Here is an 18,193-nt window from a genome sequence, read left to right as displayed (position 1 = left end):
TGCTGTAATAAAAGGTGCTTCGAAAGGATTAGTTTAAGGGTGTGCACACTTATGCAACCAGGTTATTGTGAGTTCTTTATTTTTTATTTTTCCCCCTCAAAGATTGTTTGTTTTTCAATTTAATTGTTCACGTTATAGGTCACATTAAAGGCGGAAAAAGTTCTGACATGATTTATCTTTGACTCATTCTTTTACATCACAAGAACCTGCCATTTTAACAGGGGTGTGTAGACTTTTTATATCCACAGTATGTGCCATTTGGAATGCTGTCACTGTCTTTGTTTTTCTATTATTAACATCAGCTTATTTGAATGGGAGTTAAAATTGAGTATTTTTCTTATGACCATTTTAAATTGGAAATAACCAAATATGATAAAATCTCAATCATATTTTTTCATCATTATTGTGGACCTTTTAGAATGCGTATATTGTATCGAAATAGAAATATTCACAAATTCAGCTCAAACTGGACATAATACATTTCTTAGAAGTGAAGAGCCAATAACAGTTATAGCTCACAAAAGTAAAACAAGTCATCCAAGAATATATAGTACAGCTAATGCTATACAGACATACTGTTTACAGTATATACACAGTATGTCTATACTCTGACTTGCAATGTATTCAAACCCCTGGCCAAATCTCTAATATTAGTGAAAAAAAAAAAAGGTACAATAAGAGTTTGCTCTCTTTGATTTTATTTTTAAACTAACAGGCAAAATAAAGGATTGTAAGTGACAAAAACATGTTGTCCTGACATTATCTGACTCAAACGTATTTTATTTATGCACACACTTATTAAGCTTCTGTTTAATATTTATTTTGCCAATGTTAGCTAGCTAGGTGACATTGGCTAGCTTCATTGGCCAGATAGCTTGCTCAACTTTTCTGTACAGGAGCGTTGAGATCTTATGGGCAGGTATAACATGAATATACCAGCATATTTGGGAAATCTTCCGGCACAAATCTAATAATAATTATTATTTATTGTATTTGTAAAGTGCTTTTCATTATAGAGGAATAACTTCTGCATGAAAGTGCATGAAAAAAAAACATTAAAAGAAAACATTTAACTTACACTTATTGGATTTCCAGCTCAACATGTGGCATAGTAGTTTACATAGTTGTTACAGTATGTATGAAATAACTTTTCATAATAGGTCCATTTGTGCAGATGAGTTTGGCAGATAAATTATTATTATTCATCATCGAAATATCAACTGCGAATTAGAGTTTTGATCTGACAACTAAATTGGGGACATGCAGCTCTAGGAAGTGAAATTTGGGTGTGTCTTGTCATCTCGGGTTTGTCTTGCAATCCCTTGCTTAATTTTAACCATTATTTTACCTGTTTATTATGCTAACAACACATTCTAATTTAAAACAACAACCTGGAACTTGCAGATAACTGTCTTGCTCAGGGACAAAATGCTATTGGGTGTTTTCACGTTTTTGGCCCAGGATTAGAGCCAGTGACAGATTTACTGGCCCTACATTCTTGACCACTAGGCCACCCTAAAAGTGGTATAAATGATGGGTAAGAGCTTTCAAGATTCAGCTGTGTCACTGTGATACTCAATACAAAGACATTTTAAAAGGTTCTAAAAAAAGCCACTTAAATCACTGGAAAGGAAACACAAAATAATCGATTTTTGAAGAGGAACATTGGTTGTGCTGTGAACAAGCCCATTGAAAAATGGCAGTAAATTTGATGACCAGAAGCAGGGAGACACGCACGGTCACACAGGGCATTGATCAGATGTCAGTGAAGCAGCTAGCCTGATGCAAGCTAACAGTTAGCTGATCCCTCCTACAGTTGAGAGCTAACAATATAACTAGCAGCTAGCTATCCAACAATAAGCATTCTAACATTACAGCAGAACCAGCATTAAGTCAGTTACAGTTTAGTAATATAACCAGCCAGTGAAACCTCTCCCAATACCCCATTACCCTGGTTGAACCCTAGGTTGTGTTCCACAATGGTTGAATCCACAACAGGTAGTATAGGGAGAAGAATGGCAATGGATGGTCTTTTTCAGGCTGACTATAGTTAGGCCTACTGACTCCTCCCAGGTGCTGTGAGGCTGGGACTCGCTGCCAACGCATGCAGAGTTAGAATAGTACAGAGAAGGGAGAAGGAGATAGAAAATTGTGAAAGAGTGGAGAATAAGATGGGTTTAATAAACACAATAATTACATTACAGACAGCATGATAAAACAATGAGACAGATTCCGTGCACCGCTGCACTTGTTACGTCGAATTGTATTTTAGTAAATCCTATCACTCAGACTGAGAGTAGGATATGTACACTGGAATTGTATGGCAGAGGTAGTGGCTATTGCCACTGGAACAGGTGGAGAGCAATGACCATGACATGTGCACCACTGTTCATTATGCATGCAAAAATACTGACCGAATAAGGCAGGAGTAATTTGCTCCTACCCAAGTCAACCCCAGCTTCTGTTCTAACAGTGATAGTGGCAAGCTAAGGATTTCCCCCTAAGAGGAACTACTGGGACAAAAATAAATCTGTAGCTACTAAAAATGTAAGTGGGGCCAGCCCAGACTCAGTGTTTCCCATGTGCAGCACCACTCAAACACGGCATTATGTAAGACCATCACTGAAGAAGTCCAATGGCGTCTGGGATGTTTTTCTTGTGTTGTGGCTATGGCAGACTGAGGCAGGGAGATGGACTCACAGGCTCAGCCATTTCCAGTCAGAGAAAAAGAGACTCAAGGGAGCAAGAGAGGGAGGCACAGCCATACAACAATCTCAGAGATTAACTCACAACTGCAGCCATTCTCAAGCAGGGAGAAATATGCTACATATGAGCTAAGATTCCCTAATGATAATCCCTCATACAGCCTCAAATCAGAAAACACTGGAAAGACCGCTGGCAGTGTTGTGCTAGTACCAGAAATCTAAATATGCCAGCCTATTGTCTTTAAATGGGATCTTCATTATAATCCAAACAATTATCTTTCTGGACAAAAACACAAATTAAACCCACTGGTCTTTCGCAGATGTATCAGTCCTTCTGGCATTTGCCCAAACTCCCCTTTTGCCAGTCTACTTATTACTACTGTAGATCTATAGTAGAGTCTAGCCAAAGCTACATAACCAATCCACGGAAAGTAGTCTAATATTTGAGCAGCAAAATAGTAATAGGACCCAGAGTAATAGGACCTCATCTCATTTGCTTACAATAAAGGAACACTGTCCCATGTTCTGTTTGATGGAAGTTTATTAGCATTTTTATATCCAAAATGATAGAATGGTGCGCATTGACCAAAGACCAAATTAGGGTCTGATTTCCTCTGACTACCAAGGAGAAGCCAGAGGCAGCATACAGCAGTAGTAGCAGAAACAACTAAACTACCTAACAAGACCCATGTAAATATTCTGAGCAAGGATGACCTGGTTAGAGAATGCCCTTGGGAGCCCGAAATAGGATCTCAATACAGTAGCTGTAACATTAACACTAACAGTTACAGTGTAAGCATATGAGCGGTATGGATTGGGCTGAATACGAAAGGAAGAAGTCACAGGAGCACCACAATGCTTAATCCACCCATCCTCCATCAAGATTTACAAGCAAATTGCAGATTCATCTACTCTACAGTAACGTTGCTATGTACAGTATGTCTGTTCTAACTTCAAACAATGTGCCGATTGCTTAAGAATCAAACCTTCTCAAACAGCCAAATTCATACTGTTCAGTGTTGATGGACTTAAGTGTCCTGCTAATAAAATAATATTCCTACCACAGGTTGCTCAAAACAAGCACCATCAACTGCAACGTGTGCTGTGTTAAAAAATAGGGCGGTAAAGCCATATTCCCAACTCTTTGCGGTTGACCAGAATTTACATTAATTAACAATGAATAAAAGTGTTTGAACTTGGGGAAAGCAGATTAGGCCATTCTGTTTAAACTGAAGCCGTTGCGTTATTATCTAAAATATTATACTTTGGAGCCTTTCAGAAGGCAGGGCTTAAATAAGTGCACGGCATCCATGGGAGCCAATCAAAGGGGCCCATAAGAAATCTTACGGCTGAAAAAATTATAGCAAGCAGAATAAATAAACACTTATATTATGATTTTTTGCTAGACATGCTACTTAGTTGACATTGAATTGATAAACATCTATTTTTGTTTTGTTATTCCATAATGCATTTGTAGTCCATAACGCATGTGACCGTGGGGGTGTAACCAGTGTTGCCAGATGTGGAGCTTTCCAGATAGGGTTGTATAGAAGAAATAATGTATGTGCTGTTTTTATGTGGAATCCGCTGGTGATTGTGCAATACATTGTCAGAGAATCTGGCAACCCTGGGTATTACATTGGATCTTGTTGGCTCATTTGCTAAGGGTACACTGTGGAAATAGCTAGCTGAAGTAACAAAACATAAAAATGGTAGATAGGTCTTGCACTCAGATTAAAGAAAAGCAATGGACTATAAAAATATCATATAGCGATATGTGCGCATGAGAAACACTTTAAAAGTTGTTGAGCAGCAGAAGCATGAGAACATGGATAGATCTGACGTTACAATAACAGGAGCAGCTTCAAGTGAAGCGGGGAGCAATATTAAGATTTTAGTGGTGGAGGGTTGGGTGGGAGCCTCCGCGGCTAAGGTTCGCACCCATGGGAGGGAAAGCTAAGCTCCGCCCCTGTAGCCTGTTTTGTGGGCAGTTGTTATATGGCGAGCAGTGGTATTACCAACATTGTAGATCTCCAGTTTAGCAGCCTGTTGGCATCCTAGTATACTACAACGATGATGCACAGAGCAATGTTGATGACACCATAACTGTAAATCGCCAATGTTGAAGTCAATGTTTGAAGTCATAACGATTAGCTGTTTTTGAAAGACTAATTTTACTGAGTAAAGAGTCGTTTCAACTGAATCGTTCATTCCAACGGGCAGCAGCAGATCTGCACAATGTGGTGGAGTGATGACACGCCCATCAGCATTCTTCTTACTGAACGAGTCAAAAAAATCATCACTAGTTGTCATATCAGACGACTATCAATATCCACAGAGCAACAGGAATCGCAAAGGAACAACACTACTTTGTCACCCCATTGCATACAAGCACCAGTCTTATCGGGTTAAAAACAAGAAACCAGGCAAGCCTAGTTCAGCTGGCCCCATCTCGAGATTTGAACCCAGGTCACACAAATGAAAGGGTATGTTGTTAACCACTAAACCACAGAGCTGTACAATCGCCAGATGTCAGTATAGCCTCGTCTCTATCCTAAACAAACAAATAATTAACAAATGTCGTCGGTCTCAATATATACAAACTTAGGTTTTTCACATGAGAGGCACTGTCTTCAACCACTACGCCACAGCATTACGTTCCTGCAGTCGCTACACTTCATTGAGGATTGCGTTAAACTGACTAACGTTTCTTATTAAGTTTATCTCCATCACAAATAGTGTCTACGAACTGTATTGCTTTTGCCACTGGCCGTTTTAACAGTTTATTAGCCAGTAAGTTTTCATCAACACGGAATAACTCACAAAGCGTACTTCTCTTCGCCTGCAAGGAGATACTAACTCGGGACCTATAGTTCAAAAGTCTGCTTCTCTAACCACTACGGTATTTAACAAGGGGCAGTCAGTCAGTCAGTAAGAGACATTCGCTCTTCTAAGCCGGCTCCGCTTATAAAACATATTGCACTGTACCTAAAACGTGCCGGACTGTAACCCTCGACATATGAAACAATTACCAAGAGGCTAAAGTGCACTGTCAGCTTTACCTTCAGGGTACAGACAGTATATACAGCGAACCACTTGGAAATACAGACTTGGATTGGAACCGTTTTCTATTGTCAGATGAGACAGCAATTTAGTTATGGCCACAAAACACAATTCTAAGGCAAAATCTGACTGCCTCTCCAGGAGGCTATAACAATATCGGTCGCTGTTGGATGTTCCAGTCTTACAATCAGGGGTGCAGATTTGTGGGTGGGGGTCATGACCGCCCGGATATTACAGACAGGTAATTTTGAACCCCTTGGAAAAGAGTGAAAATTCTGGGATCCATTGACACTGACCCTGTCAATATGTAATTCAAAGCTACCTCCTTGCTTACAACGATCACAAGAATTCCTCAACATCAACACAAAAATGTCTCACTGACCACAGGATAAAGCTTTTGCTACAGCCATCAGAGTCCCCTGACCTACACCCATTAAAAGAATTGTGGAGTGACATAAAGGGAAGAGTCTAAGTGAGGACCAGTGATTATGGGTGATGCAGAAAGATTCTAGATGGATTCTAGAAGGTTATAAATCCCTTGCTATGACTTCTCATGCCATATAAAATATTATAGAAGAATCAGTGCTGTTATTTGAGCAAGTGGAGGTGCATAAAGTACTAAAAGCAGGGGTGGTAAGAATCATTAAAAGGTATTTGAGAAAAGGAATATGTATTTTAGTAGTTTGTGTACGTCGGCGAGTCAGAGAGAGAGCATACATGCGTGCATGAACTTTGCTGTTAATGTAGATTAGCAGTACATAGGGGGTGAGATGAAATGTAGGCCAACAGCTTGTTCACTGTCAATAAGAGACAGGCTATTCCCCTGATCCCTTTATATAGCTCTGATAAAAACCTTTCCTTATTCCACCTTGAAATTGTTCAGTGTTTGCTTTTCTGAATCAATACCACTTACGCTAACAGAGAAATCATTTTTGTCCGATCAAGATTATTGTTTTGTCTGTAAACCTGAACTGAAGAAAAATAGCATTATTCCAGTTCTCCAGAAGGTTCATCATAAGTGTATGTAATTTGTAATCCCATTTATTGAACTATGTTTTGTGAAGTGTAACTAAACACATTTTATACTTTAATCAGACGTGCAATTTTCAAATAATATTATTTCACATATTTTATTGGATTCCAGGCATATGCTAAGTTGTAACTGTTGATTCTCTCAGCAGAGCCCCAAAAAATGTTAGGTCAGAATAAGTAAAATAATATTTTCACATATTTTAGACGCACTCTTAAAATGCTTTCTTTTGTCGATGGGGTAATACAACGTATGTACAAATAATTTATATTTAATAGAAAATATTACAAAGACAATATATTAAATGTTGAAACTGAGAAATGTTATTGTTTCTTGAAAAATATATATCCACTTTGAATTTGATGCCAGCAACACGTTTAAAAAAAGCTGGGACAGGGGCAACAAAAGACTGGGAAAGTTCTGTACATCTCACAACTATTTAAGTTAATTGGCAAAGGGTCAGTAACATGATTGGGTATAAAAAGAGCATCCCAGAGAGGATGACTTTTTTTAGAAGTAAAGATGGGGACGGGTTCACCACTCTATGAAAGACTGCACAGGCAAATAGTGAAACAATTCCAGAATAACATTTCTCAATGTAAAAATTCCAAAGACTTTGGGATCTCATCATCTATGGTACATAATATCATTAAAAGATTCAGATCATTCTGAGAAATCTCTGTATAAGGGACAAGGCCAAAAAACTATATTAGATAACTGTGATCTTTGAGCCCTCAGGCGGCACTACAATTCTGTAGTGGACATCAGTGCATGGGCTCAGGAACCCTTCTGAAAACCGAAGATAGCTGCATCCACAAATGCAAGTTAAAACTCAACCATGCAAAGAAGAAACCATAAATAAACAAAATCCAGAACTGCCTTCTCTGGGCCTGAGGTCATTTAAGATGGACGGAGGCAAAGTGATCTGACAAATCTAAATGTGAAATTATTTTTGGGAATCATGGACGCCACGTCCTCCAGGCTAAAGAGGAGAGGGACAATCCGGCTTGTTATCAGCGCACAGTTCAAAAGCCAGCATCTGGGGGTGCATTAGTGCACATGGCATGGGTGACTTGCATATATGTGAAGGCACCATTAATGCTTAATAATATACACAGGTTTTGGAGCAACATATGCTGCCAAACAGATTACATCTTTTTCATAGAAGGCCTTCCTTGTTTCAGCAAGACAATGCCAAACCACATTCTGCATGCATTACAACAGCATGGCTCCATAGTAAAAGATTTTGTGTGCTAAATTGGCCTATCTGCAATCCAGACCTGTCACCCACTGAAAACATTTGCCACATTATGAAACTATATATAGGACAAAGGAGACCCAGAACTGTTGAGCAGCTGAAATTGTATATCAAGCAGGAATGGGAAAGCATTTCACTTTCAAAACTACAGCAATTGCCCTTCTCAGTTCCCAAACGCTTACTAAAGTGTTATTAAAAGAGGTGATGCAACACAGTGGTAAGCATGCCCCTGTCCCAAGATTTTTGAAATGTGTGGCTGGCATCTTATTCCAGAAACAATAAACTTTCTCAGTTTCAACATTTGATATGTTGTCTTTGTACTAATTTCAATTAAATATAGGAATAAATTATTTTATAATCATTGCAGTCTGTTTTAATTTGCATTTTATGCAGTGTTTCAACTTATTTGGAAACAGGGTTGTACATAAAAACTATTTTGTAAATTTTTAAATAACAAAATTGCAGCGTGTTCCCTGATCTGTTTGGGACGGGACTTATCTTTCTTTATTAGAACAAAACTTACTGATAACTTCTTTATTGAGAATCAATAAACTTACTACACTTTGATTGCCTTACCAAACTCTCTTAAGATGATTGCACAAAATGGAATTCACTCTGGATAAGAGCATCTCTTAATTGTCTAATATATAAATGTGTGGCCAACTGGCAGGACAACAACCATAGTAATTGGTTATTCAGCACAAACCAGTTCAGGCTCTAGATTAGAATGTAGTAAAGTGAAGTGTGTTAGAATTACGGTGTACCTACCTCCAGCAAGGATTTGCTGCTGCAGCTCATCCATTTGCTTTCTGTAGGCCCTCAGCGCAGCTTCCTTAAAAGTAGGACGGAGACGCTTTTTGGGTGGAGCCTCTGTAGGCTTCTCCTCCTTCTCCGGAATGTTTTTATTCTCATCCTCCAGGTTTTCTGTCCTCTCTGATGCAGATGCTTCTGAGGCCTCCTCTATCTCCTCTACCTCATCCCCCTCTTCCATGTCCTCTATTACCTCACATTCCTCCTCCTCATCTTCCTCCTCCTCATCAGGCTCCTCTACCTCAACATACTCCACCATGTCCTCATATTCTGCTGTTCCCTCTCCTGTCATAGCGTCGTCTGCATATTCCTCACTGTATTCTTCGTCATATTGCTCATCCAGACTGCAGTCATACTCCAGAACGACCGCAGGCTCCTGGGTGGCCTCCAAGTTCTCAGAGGCCTCTAAGTCCTGGGTGGTAGCATCATAGTCTTCAGAAACATAATCCTGAGATGCCTCATGATCATAATCTGGTATGGGGTCCTCAAGATCCTCTGTCTCTTCTGTATCATTAGCATTTGTTCTGTTTTCTAGGTTTGCCAATACCTGCTCCATCACGCCAACATAGGCGGTCTCATTGTCCTCAAGCTGATCACCGGCAAGAGCCTCCTCATCATCAGCCTTGTAAACACAGGAATCTGTATATACATCTGAGTCGATGGTGGTGCTAGAGTCGTTGGCCGTGGAGGTCGACAATGTGCGGAAGCGACCCATAAAGGAGCCTGAGTCTGGGGGTGGCTCTGGGGGAGCGGTTCCAGGCATGGGGCCTGACTTCCAGACTACCTCCAGGGCTGATTTGGCCTTCTTTAGAGTGGAGCCAAACCCGAAGCTAAAGGACGGAGCTTTGTCTGTGAGGTCAATGCTAAGGCGGCTGCTCCAGGACTTGGGGACCTCCTCAACCACTTTTTCAGTCCGGATCTCGCTCTGACTGCGGTACATGGTGGCTGACTTGTTCTGGTTAGATTGGAAATTGTGTTTGACGTCAAGCTCAGAAAATGTTTGTGGGGATAAGTCTGGGGCTTCTTTAGTTGCCATTTTAGGAAGTGTGTTGGATGACCCTTTAGGAACAGTTTTAGGTGTCTCTTTAGGGCTTGTTTTAGGTGTCTCTTTTGGACTAGTTATAGGAGTGGCTTTTGGGGATGTTTTTACAGCTGCTTTTTGACTTATTTTGGGTGTGTCTTTTGGACTTGCAGTTTCAGTCAGACTTGCTTTAGAAGTTCCTTTTGGAGGTGTTTTAGGAGCCTCTTTAGGAATAGCTTTAACTGTTTCTTTAGGAGGTGTTTTAACAATCTCTTTAGGAATAGTTTTAGCGGTTTCTCTTAGTTTTATAGTTTTAGCAGCCTCTTCCGCAATTGATTTAGCAACCTCTTTTTGTATCTCTTTTCCCGGTTTAGAAGTCACTTGTGGGGCCAGTTTCGAAGTCTCTTTAGGAAATGATTTAGCAACATCTTTAGAAATACTTTTAGCAACCTCTTTAGGAGGTGTTTTAGCTTTTGGAGCTCCTTTAGAATTCTCTTTAGGGAGAGTTTTTGCAGTCACTGTAGTAGCTGGTTTTGGCATTTCTTTTTGAAGCGTTTTTGCATTTTCTTTAGCTTTAGGCTTGCGGACAGGTGCTGTCCCGATAGGTTCTTTCTCTATAATCTGAGCCGTATAGAGAGTAGTGGGAGGCGCACTACCCAGCCGGGCACTCTCCAGTCGGGTGACCTCTAGCGGGGTGATGTCCAAAAGGGCACTTTCCACCATATCCAACATGAAAGTCTCTTCCCCTTCAAAAGCAAGGTCAACCTCCTGACACTTGGTGATGTTCTCTGGGAAACCAGGGATGGCGGCTGGGTCGAAGGGGCTACTGACCTCAGACACCAGGTTCTGCTCTGTGGAGGCGTCCAGCCCAGAATCCGCTCCTTGCTCCAGGTGATGCCAATCTTTCCACGGGGAAAGGTCTCCCTGCAGAGACAGCTGAGAGCCACTGTAATGACTTCTATCCCCAGACATGCAGACCAGTCCATTGCTTACCCCACTGTCAATGGTCTCTGTGGTCTCAACCTCATTGGGCTCAGCATATGGAGGGTTCTCCTGGCTGAGGGTTTGGCTGGCAGGGCTGGCATACCATGAAGAAGCCATGTCTTCCTGCTTCCTCTGCCATAGCTCCTGGTCTGAGGAGGATAGCAGAGAGACGCCATTGGGTCGGCTGAAATACTGGCTCTCTGAGAAGTCTTCAGAATAGGACTGGCAGAGCTTGGAGCAGTCAGACTCAGAGCGGCTTAGCTTGGGAGTGGAGTAGTCACTCTGAGAGAGCCAGCCAGGGGTGAGGTCGCCGTAGTAGGGCTTGACGGCTTTGTCAGACTCATCATAGGAATCATCAGCATAGTGAACTGAGGCAGAGTAACCTGCCTCATCTGCAGACCGGCTTCCATGCTCATGGTGACTGTGCCTCTTTTTCTCTGATTTATGTTTGTGTACAGGCTTGGACACCACCATTGCATATTTGTTCCTGTTTAGTTCATCTAACTCCTTGTCACTGTCCATAGAGTCCCAGTCATCACTTTCTGCTTTGTCCTTGATTGAGACCTTGATATCCATACTCTCGTAGGTTTGAGAAGAGGACATGGCTCCTTTGTCTTTTCTTTCCTTGACATCGTGAGTTGTTAAGCTGTCAGTTGATACGGATATACCAGTTCCCTTCAGTTTGTAGCACTTTTTTAAAACTAAATCTCTATCTGAGGAGTTTGAGAATATTACAATAATAGGCCGAGGTTTAGCATTGGAACATTCTCTTTGTTGCCCTAACCGATGGGCTAGCTCTATTTTAAGTGTTTTATGTGCTTCAGCAAATCCCATTTTCTCTTTTAGAATGTGGTAGATGAGACTATCAGTTTTCTCCAGCTTCTCCTCAGGGACATTGATGAACCTTAGACTGGCCTTATTGGCATGGTGGCTGACCTGCTTGATGTAATCATGGATGTCCCGCGTTTCTCTCCGGGACTGTACGAAGCCAGTGCGCAGCTGCTCAATCTCGGTCTGCACCACCTCCACACTCGAGGAGATCTCATCGATGGAGTTCTTTAGGGCGTTGACATGTCCCCTGAGCTCTGACAGCTCAGTCTCGATCTGGCTTATGCCCTGCAACTCCTTGAAGATCATCTCCATCACATCCTGGGTCTGGTTGATGCAGCCTGTAGAGCTGGAGCCGGCTTCTAATGCTGAGGTGGACTTCTGCTGCCGCCCAGCTCGGTCCAGGGACTTGCTTCGAATGCCCAGGGTCTTCCTCCAGTTGCTTACCTCGGAGTCCGAAGACACACACTCCTGGCTCTTCTTCCATTTCCTCAGCTTGCGTAGCGCGCCCAACCGGAGTGTGTGCAGACTGGATCGCTCCACCCTCTCACCCTCAGAGCTACCATCAGATGGTGCCAGACTGATGAGGCTCTTTCTGTTCCGTCTCACTGGCATAGTGTGAGATTTCTGCTCATCGAATCTATGCACAGGTTTGGCCTCACTTAGGGATTCGGAGTATTCACTTTCGATAGAGAGGACCTCCTGGGATATACTTTCATTATTGTTCAGCAGAAGAGCGTTTTTCGGAAGTCCGTTAGCTATTGCTACACGGTAACTGAAAGTCGGGGAGAGAGATGAGCAGTCGTTTTTGCCGTCGTCCGATTCGAGAGAGATGTTACGCGCTGAAGAGCATTTGCTGATTTTTTTCACTGTGGTTTTCAGAGTGGTGGAGAATGTTTGCGTTGGGTTACGTTGGTCACGCAAATCGGTGGTGGTCAATTTGGGCTCTTTATTGTCGCTACTCTCTTTCTTCTTTGTGGGATTCGCCAATTTCTTTGTAAACATTCCTTTGCAAATCTTCACAATGTAAGATGATAGGGTCTGGATTAGAGCAGAAACCATGGAGGGCAATGCTTTTACAGGTGTCTATTGAAGATGCGGCAGGGCGACTTGGTGCGAGTGGAGGGGCCAGATGTGGTGGTGACGGTGGTGGAGGGATGGAAAGGTGTGAGGGAGGGGGGTGTAGGGGGAGCAGGAGTGTCAACCCCCAGCCAGGCACACAACTCTGAAAGGCCTGCTTAGATGAGCTTCTGCCAAAGCTCCTAGTCTGTACATCCAAGTGGGAGACAGGAATCGCTGTAAAATCCACTGGCTCTCCACAGGTCCACACACATTGCTCTGTGAAGAGAGAAAAAATAACAAGTGTAAGTAAAGGCATAGAAGTAAGATACTCTGCCATACGGATAATATAGTGTAGATCCTAGAGATACAGAAATACTATAACAAAGAGTTACGAGAAATATTATTGTATAACAGAAATACTAGATTTACTCTAAAACAGATATGCTAGAGATCTATAACAGCGATACTAGAGTTAAAATTACACAGAGATTCTATAAATCCTGAAACAGAGAAATTCTATAACACAGAGATACCTTAACAAAGACATACTATGGATAATATAATACAGAGATACCATAACTGTCACGTCCTGGCTATGGCCCTAGTCATCTGTGCGCTGGGCAGGGGCCATAATCAGAACCGGACAGAAAGTTTTGTTCTCCCCAATTGGAGGCAGGAGTTGATCGTTGCCTCCAATTGGGGAACCTATTTATGTTCAGTGTTTGTCCAGCCCCAGTGTGGATCATTGGTATAACACAAAATACTTTAATACAGAGATACTATAAGACAGGTATAACATAAAACAAAAATTATATAAAACAGATATGCCATAACAAGAAAATATGTAACACAGAGATACTATACCACAGATCACTAATATATGGAACTATAAATCAGACAGTTGTACTATTGAACAAACATTCTATCATACAAATATTATTTCACACCAATATTCTAGCACAGTTACTATGATAGCATAAAGCAATAAAACCGCAATTCACTTCATAGGCAAGAATTAAGCCGAAATCAAGTAACTGAAGTGAAACATGGTGCAGGGAATCACACACAGAAATCTATAACATCTGCATTTTCCCACTGGGAAAATGTTGTCAGGCTCATAGTGAACAGCCAGATACTGCAGTAGGGATGGGATTCACATAAGCTGTGATCAATAAGTATCCTTGATTTAATTTGGGTAAAATACCCCGTTTATCATAACAAAACTGTTTAATGGCCCGCGCCCTTATGCCTAGGTAGTGCTCTTATTAACAGAAAACACATGAATAGGGTAGTTCTCGATATTATAAGCACAATTATTATTATTTATTATCATTAGTATTTTAGTGCATTGTGGGCAGTGTTTGTGGGGAAGGGCAGAATTGCTTTATTTCAAAATGTGCTGTAATTTCTCACAGGAATACAGTACCTTACTGTATCTTTACAGGTCAAACACAGTTGATTGACACTTGATTAGTGAGAACTACTTATTTTCGATTTGGAAGATGCCAGAGGCATATCTACTATTTTCGATACCAGACGAATATCTGCTTCACAAACCTGACCATCCATCCTTAAAGTAGACTAGAACTTTTTAACTTGTTGTTAAACAGTTAAAAATTCTTTAAATCACCATTACAAACATCAGCTAACCAATGAATTGCTCGATTTGTAGATATATAAGCTTTTGTTACATTTATTCTGTTTGATATTTTATTTTACAATGCTGACACTGGGAAATATTTATTAAATAATTAAAAGCTAAAATATGTTGCTTTAATTAAGTTTGGTAGAGCCACCTTTTCGGTAATCAGAGCTTGAGTTCTTGGTACATATGTACCAGGCTGGTACACAGTGGTCGAATGATTTTGGCTCATTGGTGTAGGGAGATTTTTTATTGGTTGTTCAGATCATTTGGGCAAGGCTTGTGGGCCACAGTTTTGAAATAGTGCCACAGATTCTTGGACTGAAGCAGACTATTGAAATTTCCCCCGTATCAATACTTCCCTCAGTTTCATGCTTTCAGATGGGACCAAGCAGCCAATCTCATATATTTTTTATGCCAAAGGTCTGCTGCTTTTTTGAGGGGGCTCTATAGTATTTTGGGGCTTTTCTTTATACTAGGCTCACTATCTGGTTAGACTAATAAGATAGTTGCTGTTATCTGGCTAGCTAGCTTGCCTGCTAAGATGACTACATAAGGTTTTTAAGGGAAGATTGATATTTCCAGAATGTTGGTTACTTACAGCTATATTAAGCCACTGTCTGGGTTGTGCAGTGGTGATGTAAAGGGCATAGCTAGCAGGCTAGTTAAATAGCATGCTGCATGCTGAATAGCAACAAGAAAGTTTGCTTGAAAATTGGCAGAACAAAAGTTAACTGAAACCAGTATTGTTCTTTTTACATGTAAATATTTGTAGAGAATTGGTTTGCACAAGTTATTTATATGCCTTCACTCTCCACACATTTTCCACCATAACTTAGTCTTTGATATTCAGACTTTATGTAATAACTGTGAAAATCAATAAGTTAAGTGCTAAAAACCCTTTGAGGCTAAAGAGAATGTTTCCAACATTCTTGTGCCAAATCCAGCGTGCTTCACATGGTATAGTTGTATTTGGCTCATGAACATATTCTGAGGTATGGTATTTAAGAACTTATATTTATTGGACCTGTGACTGAGAATACTGTCTCAATATGTGGTTAGTGCCCCATCACGTTCACAGTAGACAGATTGGAGTGATGGTAATCTTAAAACTTAAATGGTTTAACATTTGGTCTTTTTGGTCAGTTTTGTCCTGTAGTCACTGCCAGTTACAGTAAAACAAAATATTCCATATTAAGCTGTAATTTGATGTCACGTAAACTAGCAGCCAACTTGATGCACCAGTTGATATTGATACAATGTTGTTACATTAAACTCCTCTCAATGAATTTCAATCACTCATCCATTGATTAACTGAATAATTTGGATGACGTCAGAATAAAATATTATTTGGTATAAAAGTAAATATTTCTGTATTTTACTAGTTGTCATTACAATGCACTCGTCTTGATACTGTTTTCACCGTTCAATTTGTGTTATGTAATAAAAATGTAGATGGTTAATTTCCACTGAGTTGTCTGTAAGACACTGTCAAATGTAAATAGTTTTAGTGTGAGTCAATGCGTGTGTGCATAGAAGTATTTGCTGACCCAGATCAGTCCTGGTACCATTGCTGGGGCAGACTGAAAAATGTCCTATGACCCATTACAAACCTGGCCCCCAGAGGCTGGTGCATTCACTTCTGGAGAAAAATAATGTGTGTTTTCATCATCATTATCATGACTGACATTAGTTCATCTACTTGAATTGAGAATCGATCACTGAAGTAATAGGGCATTTATAATGGACATGGGGTTGTATGTAGGCAACAGTATTGCGGTTCATATATCATTTCAAATCTGAGGGGCACTAAAGGTGGATATTCCTCTATGTTTCTATATTCTACGCAGTCAGTGTAAAGTGATGACTGTGGGAAGCTTGTGCAACACGGACTGGACAACGAAAAGGAAGCAATGAAATTATGCATGTGGATTTTAGTCAGGTCCGTCTACATTCTGATGGAAGATTACCTGGTGAGTAATAGTGATAAAGCATCAACCTAGTTAAGATTGCTTAAAGTCTTTGTACAATTGGTTTCAAAACTGTTTCTTATTAAGCAGCTTAATTTGTTTGTATTGTTAGTGCACATTATGGTATGCCAATGTCTTATCTTGATTCCAGGATTTACATTAGCATTTTGGGTCTGTGGCAGATATCTGACAACATGGGTAGCAAAGTCTCAGTGCAAGTCAAGTTGAACAATTTACATAACATTGCTTTTAGTTCAGAAAAAGGTATCTTGGACAGATAGGTTTGAAAAGTACCAGGTAATGGCATGAGAAAAGAAAATGGCTGCCACCATTGAACTATGCTGGAGGAAGTGTTATGTTTAAGCATGTACAGCTGCTACTGGAACTGTCACAAGTGTATTGATTGATGATGTAGCTGCTGATGGCAGCAGCAAAATGAATTCTAAAGTTTACAGAAACATCTTGTCTCCTCAGATACAACCACGTCTCTAAACTATTTGGATGGTACTTCATCACGCATCAAGACACTGGCCCTCATTCTTGAAACCTTCTCAGAAAATATTTCAGATTCAAGCATTGGGAGAGACATACGATCATTTCCAAGTCTGATTTACGAAACTGTCGCACTTCTTCCAAAAGAGCGTAGACTTAATCGCAGATTGATAAAGCAGATAACGTGGTGTAAGATAAGATTTGAACACCCCTGGACTAACGTTTCTTAACTAAGTTTACTGGCAAACATTACTTCAACTTATAGAAATGTTATTATTGTGTAGGCCTACACACTTGTTGTGGTCCCAAATACTCAAACAGCGTTGCTTTATGGGTCTTTGTTTTTCCCCTTGGGTTGTTGATTTAAAATGAGAACTTGTTAAAATACTGAATAACTAAAACAAAATGTTAAGCAATTACTACAGAAGTTCCAGGCCACATACAGCCATCATAAATAGTATGGACAGAACACAGCTATTACATAGCACATGCCAGACCAATATTTAAAGAATATCTTGACCTAAATCCCTTCATTATATTTTGCAGCTCAGAAGGATATTCTATGCAAGGTTATACTGTGTCCTTGTCATTTTCACACAAGTCTTTTTACCTCAAGCCTAAATGCTTGATAGCCTACTGGTGTAATTTTGTTAAGCAGCCTTAAAAACCAGCTATGGACTTTTATTTTGAACATGATATCCAGAATGGCAAAGCTATGGTTGAACACTGGGCTAGTGGTCCAACTTATTGTTGCTAGCTAGCTTAACAGTTTCGAAGAGCTACGTTTGGGTCTTATCTTTGCAGATGCCAGATTACTGACAAAGGTTTGTACTTAGAAAAACGATTTGTAAACAAATAAATGGCGATGTTAAACAAGAATGTAACGTGTGAAAAGTCTTAAAAGAGTGTTTGTACGTTAACAGATTTAATTTCACGCTTACGTTTCATGTTTTATGTCTGACCATTTTTTATGATCATACCAATTTACAAATGTATTTTCTTATCCTAACAATACGTACGTTAAACCGTACGTTAAACGTTTTTTTTATACTCTAGTAACTTTTAGACCTGTTAGCGAAATTATAATCACCATTTATGATCTCCAAGTATGTCGATAATATAGGCATAAATTACTTAGGAAAAGCAAATGTATGTGTCTAGCACATTACATACAAAAGTTTTATTCAAAACTTAACAACCCACAAACAACAGAAATAAGAGATAAAAAATGCAGCATGAAGTGAAAGGAATAGATCATGCGTTAATAAGGTAGTGATTCATCATTAAAAATGTTGGTATGTTTATATGTGCTATATTCCTAGTCATCT

The 18,193-nt window shown here is 40.1% G+C and overlaps 1 protein-coding gene across 5 annotated transcripts in view; it reads right to left on the bottom strand.

Annotated features, from left to right (window-relative positions):
* The window catches only part of LOC105022641 (protein unc-13 homolog C), a 151,006-nt gene that overhangs the window by 93,668 nt on the left and 39,145 nt on the right, over positions 1 to 18,193 (bottom strand). For all 5 annotated transcript variants that reach the window (XM_034296733.1, XM_010891248.4, XM_013137480.4 and 2 more), the window contains exon 2: positions 8,825 to 13,037. In XM_034296733.1, coding sequence (XP_034152624.1) covers positions 8,825 to 12,761 — 3,937 coding nt within the window. In that variant the 5' untranslated portion in view covers positions 12,762 to 13,037. The remainder of the gene's footprint in view (positions 1 to 8,824; positions 13,038 to 18,193) is intronic.

This window comes from Esox lucius, chromosome 2, assembly GCF_011004845.1.
Source record: "Esox lucius isolate fEsoLuc1 chromosome 2, fEsoLuc1.pri, whole genome shotgun sequence".
Taxonomy (NCBI): Eukaryota; Metazoa; Chordata; class Actinopteri; order Esociformes; family Esocidae; genus Esox; species Esox lucius.
This window is presented reverse-complemented; position numbering and strand designations above follow the sequence as displayed.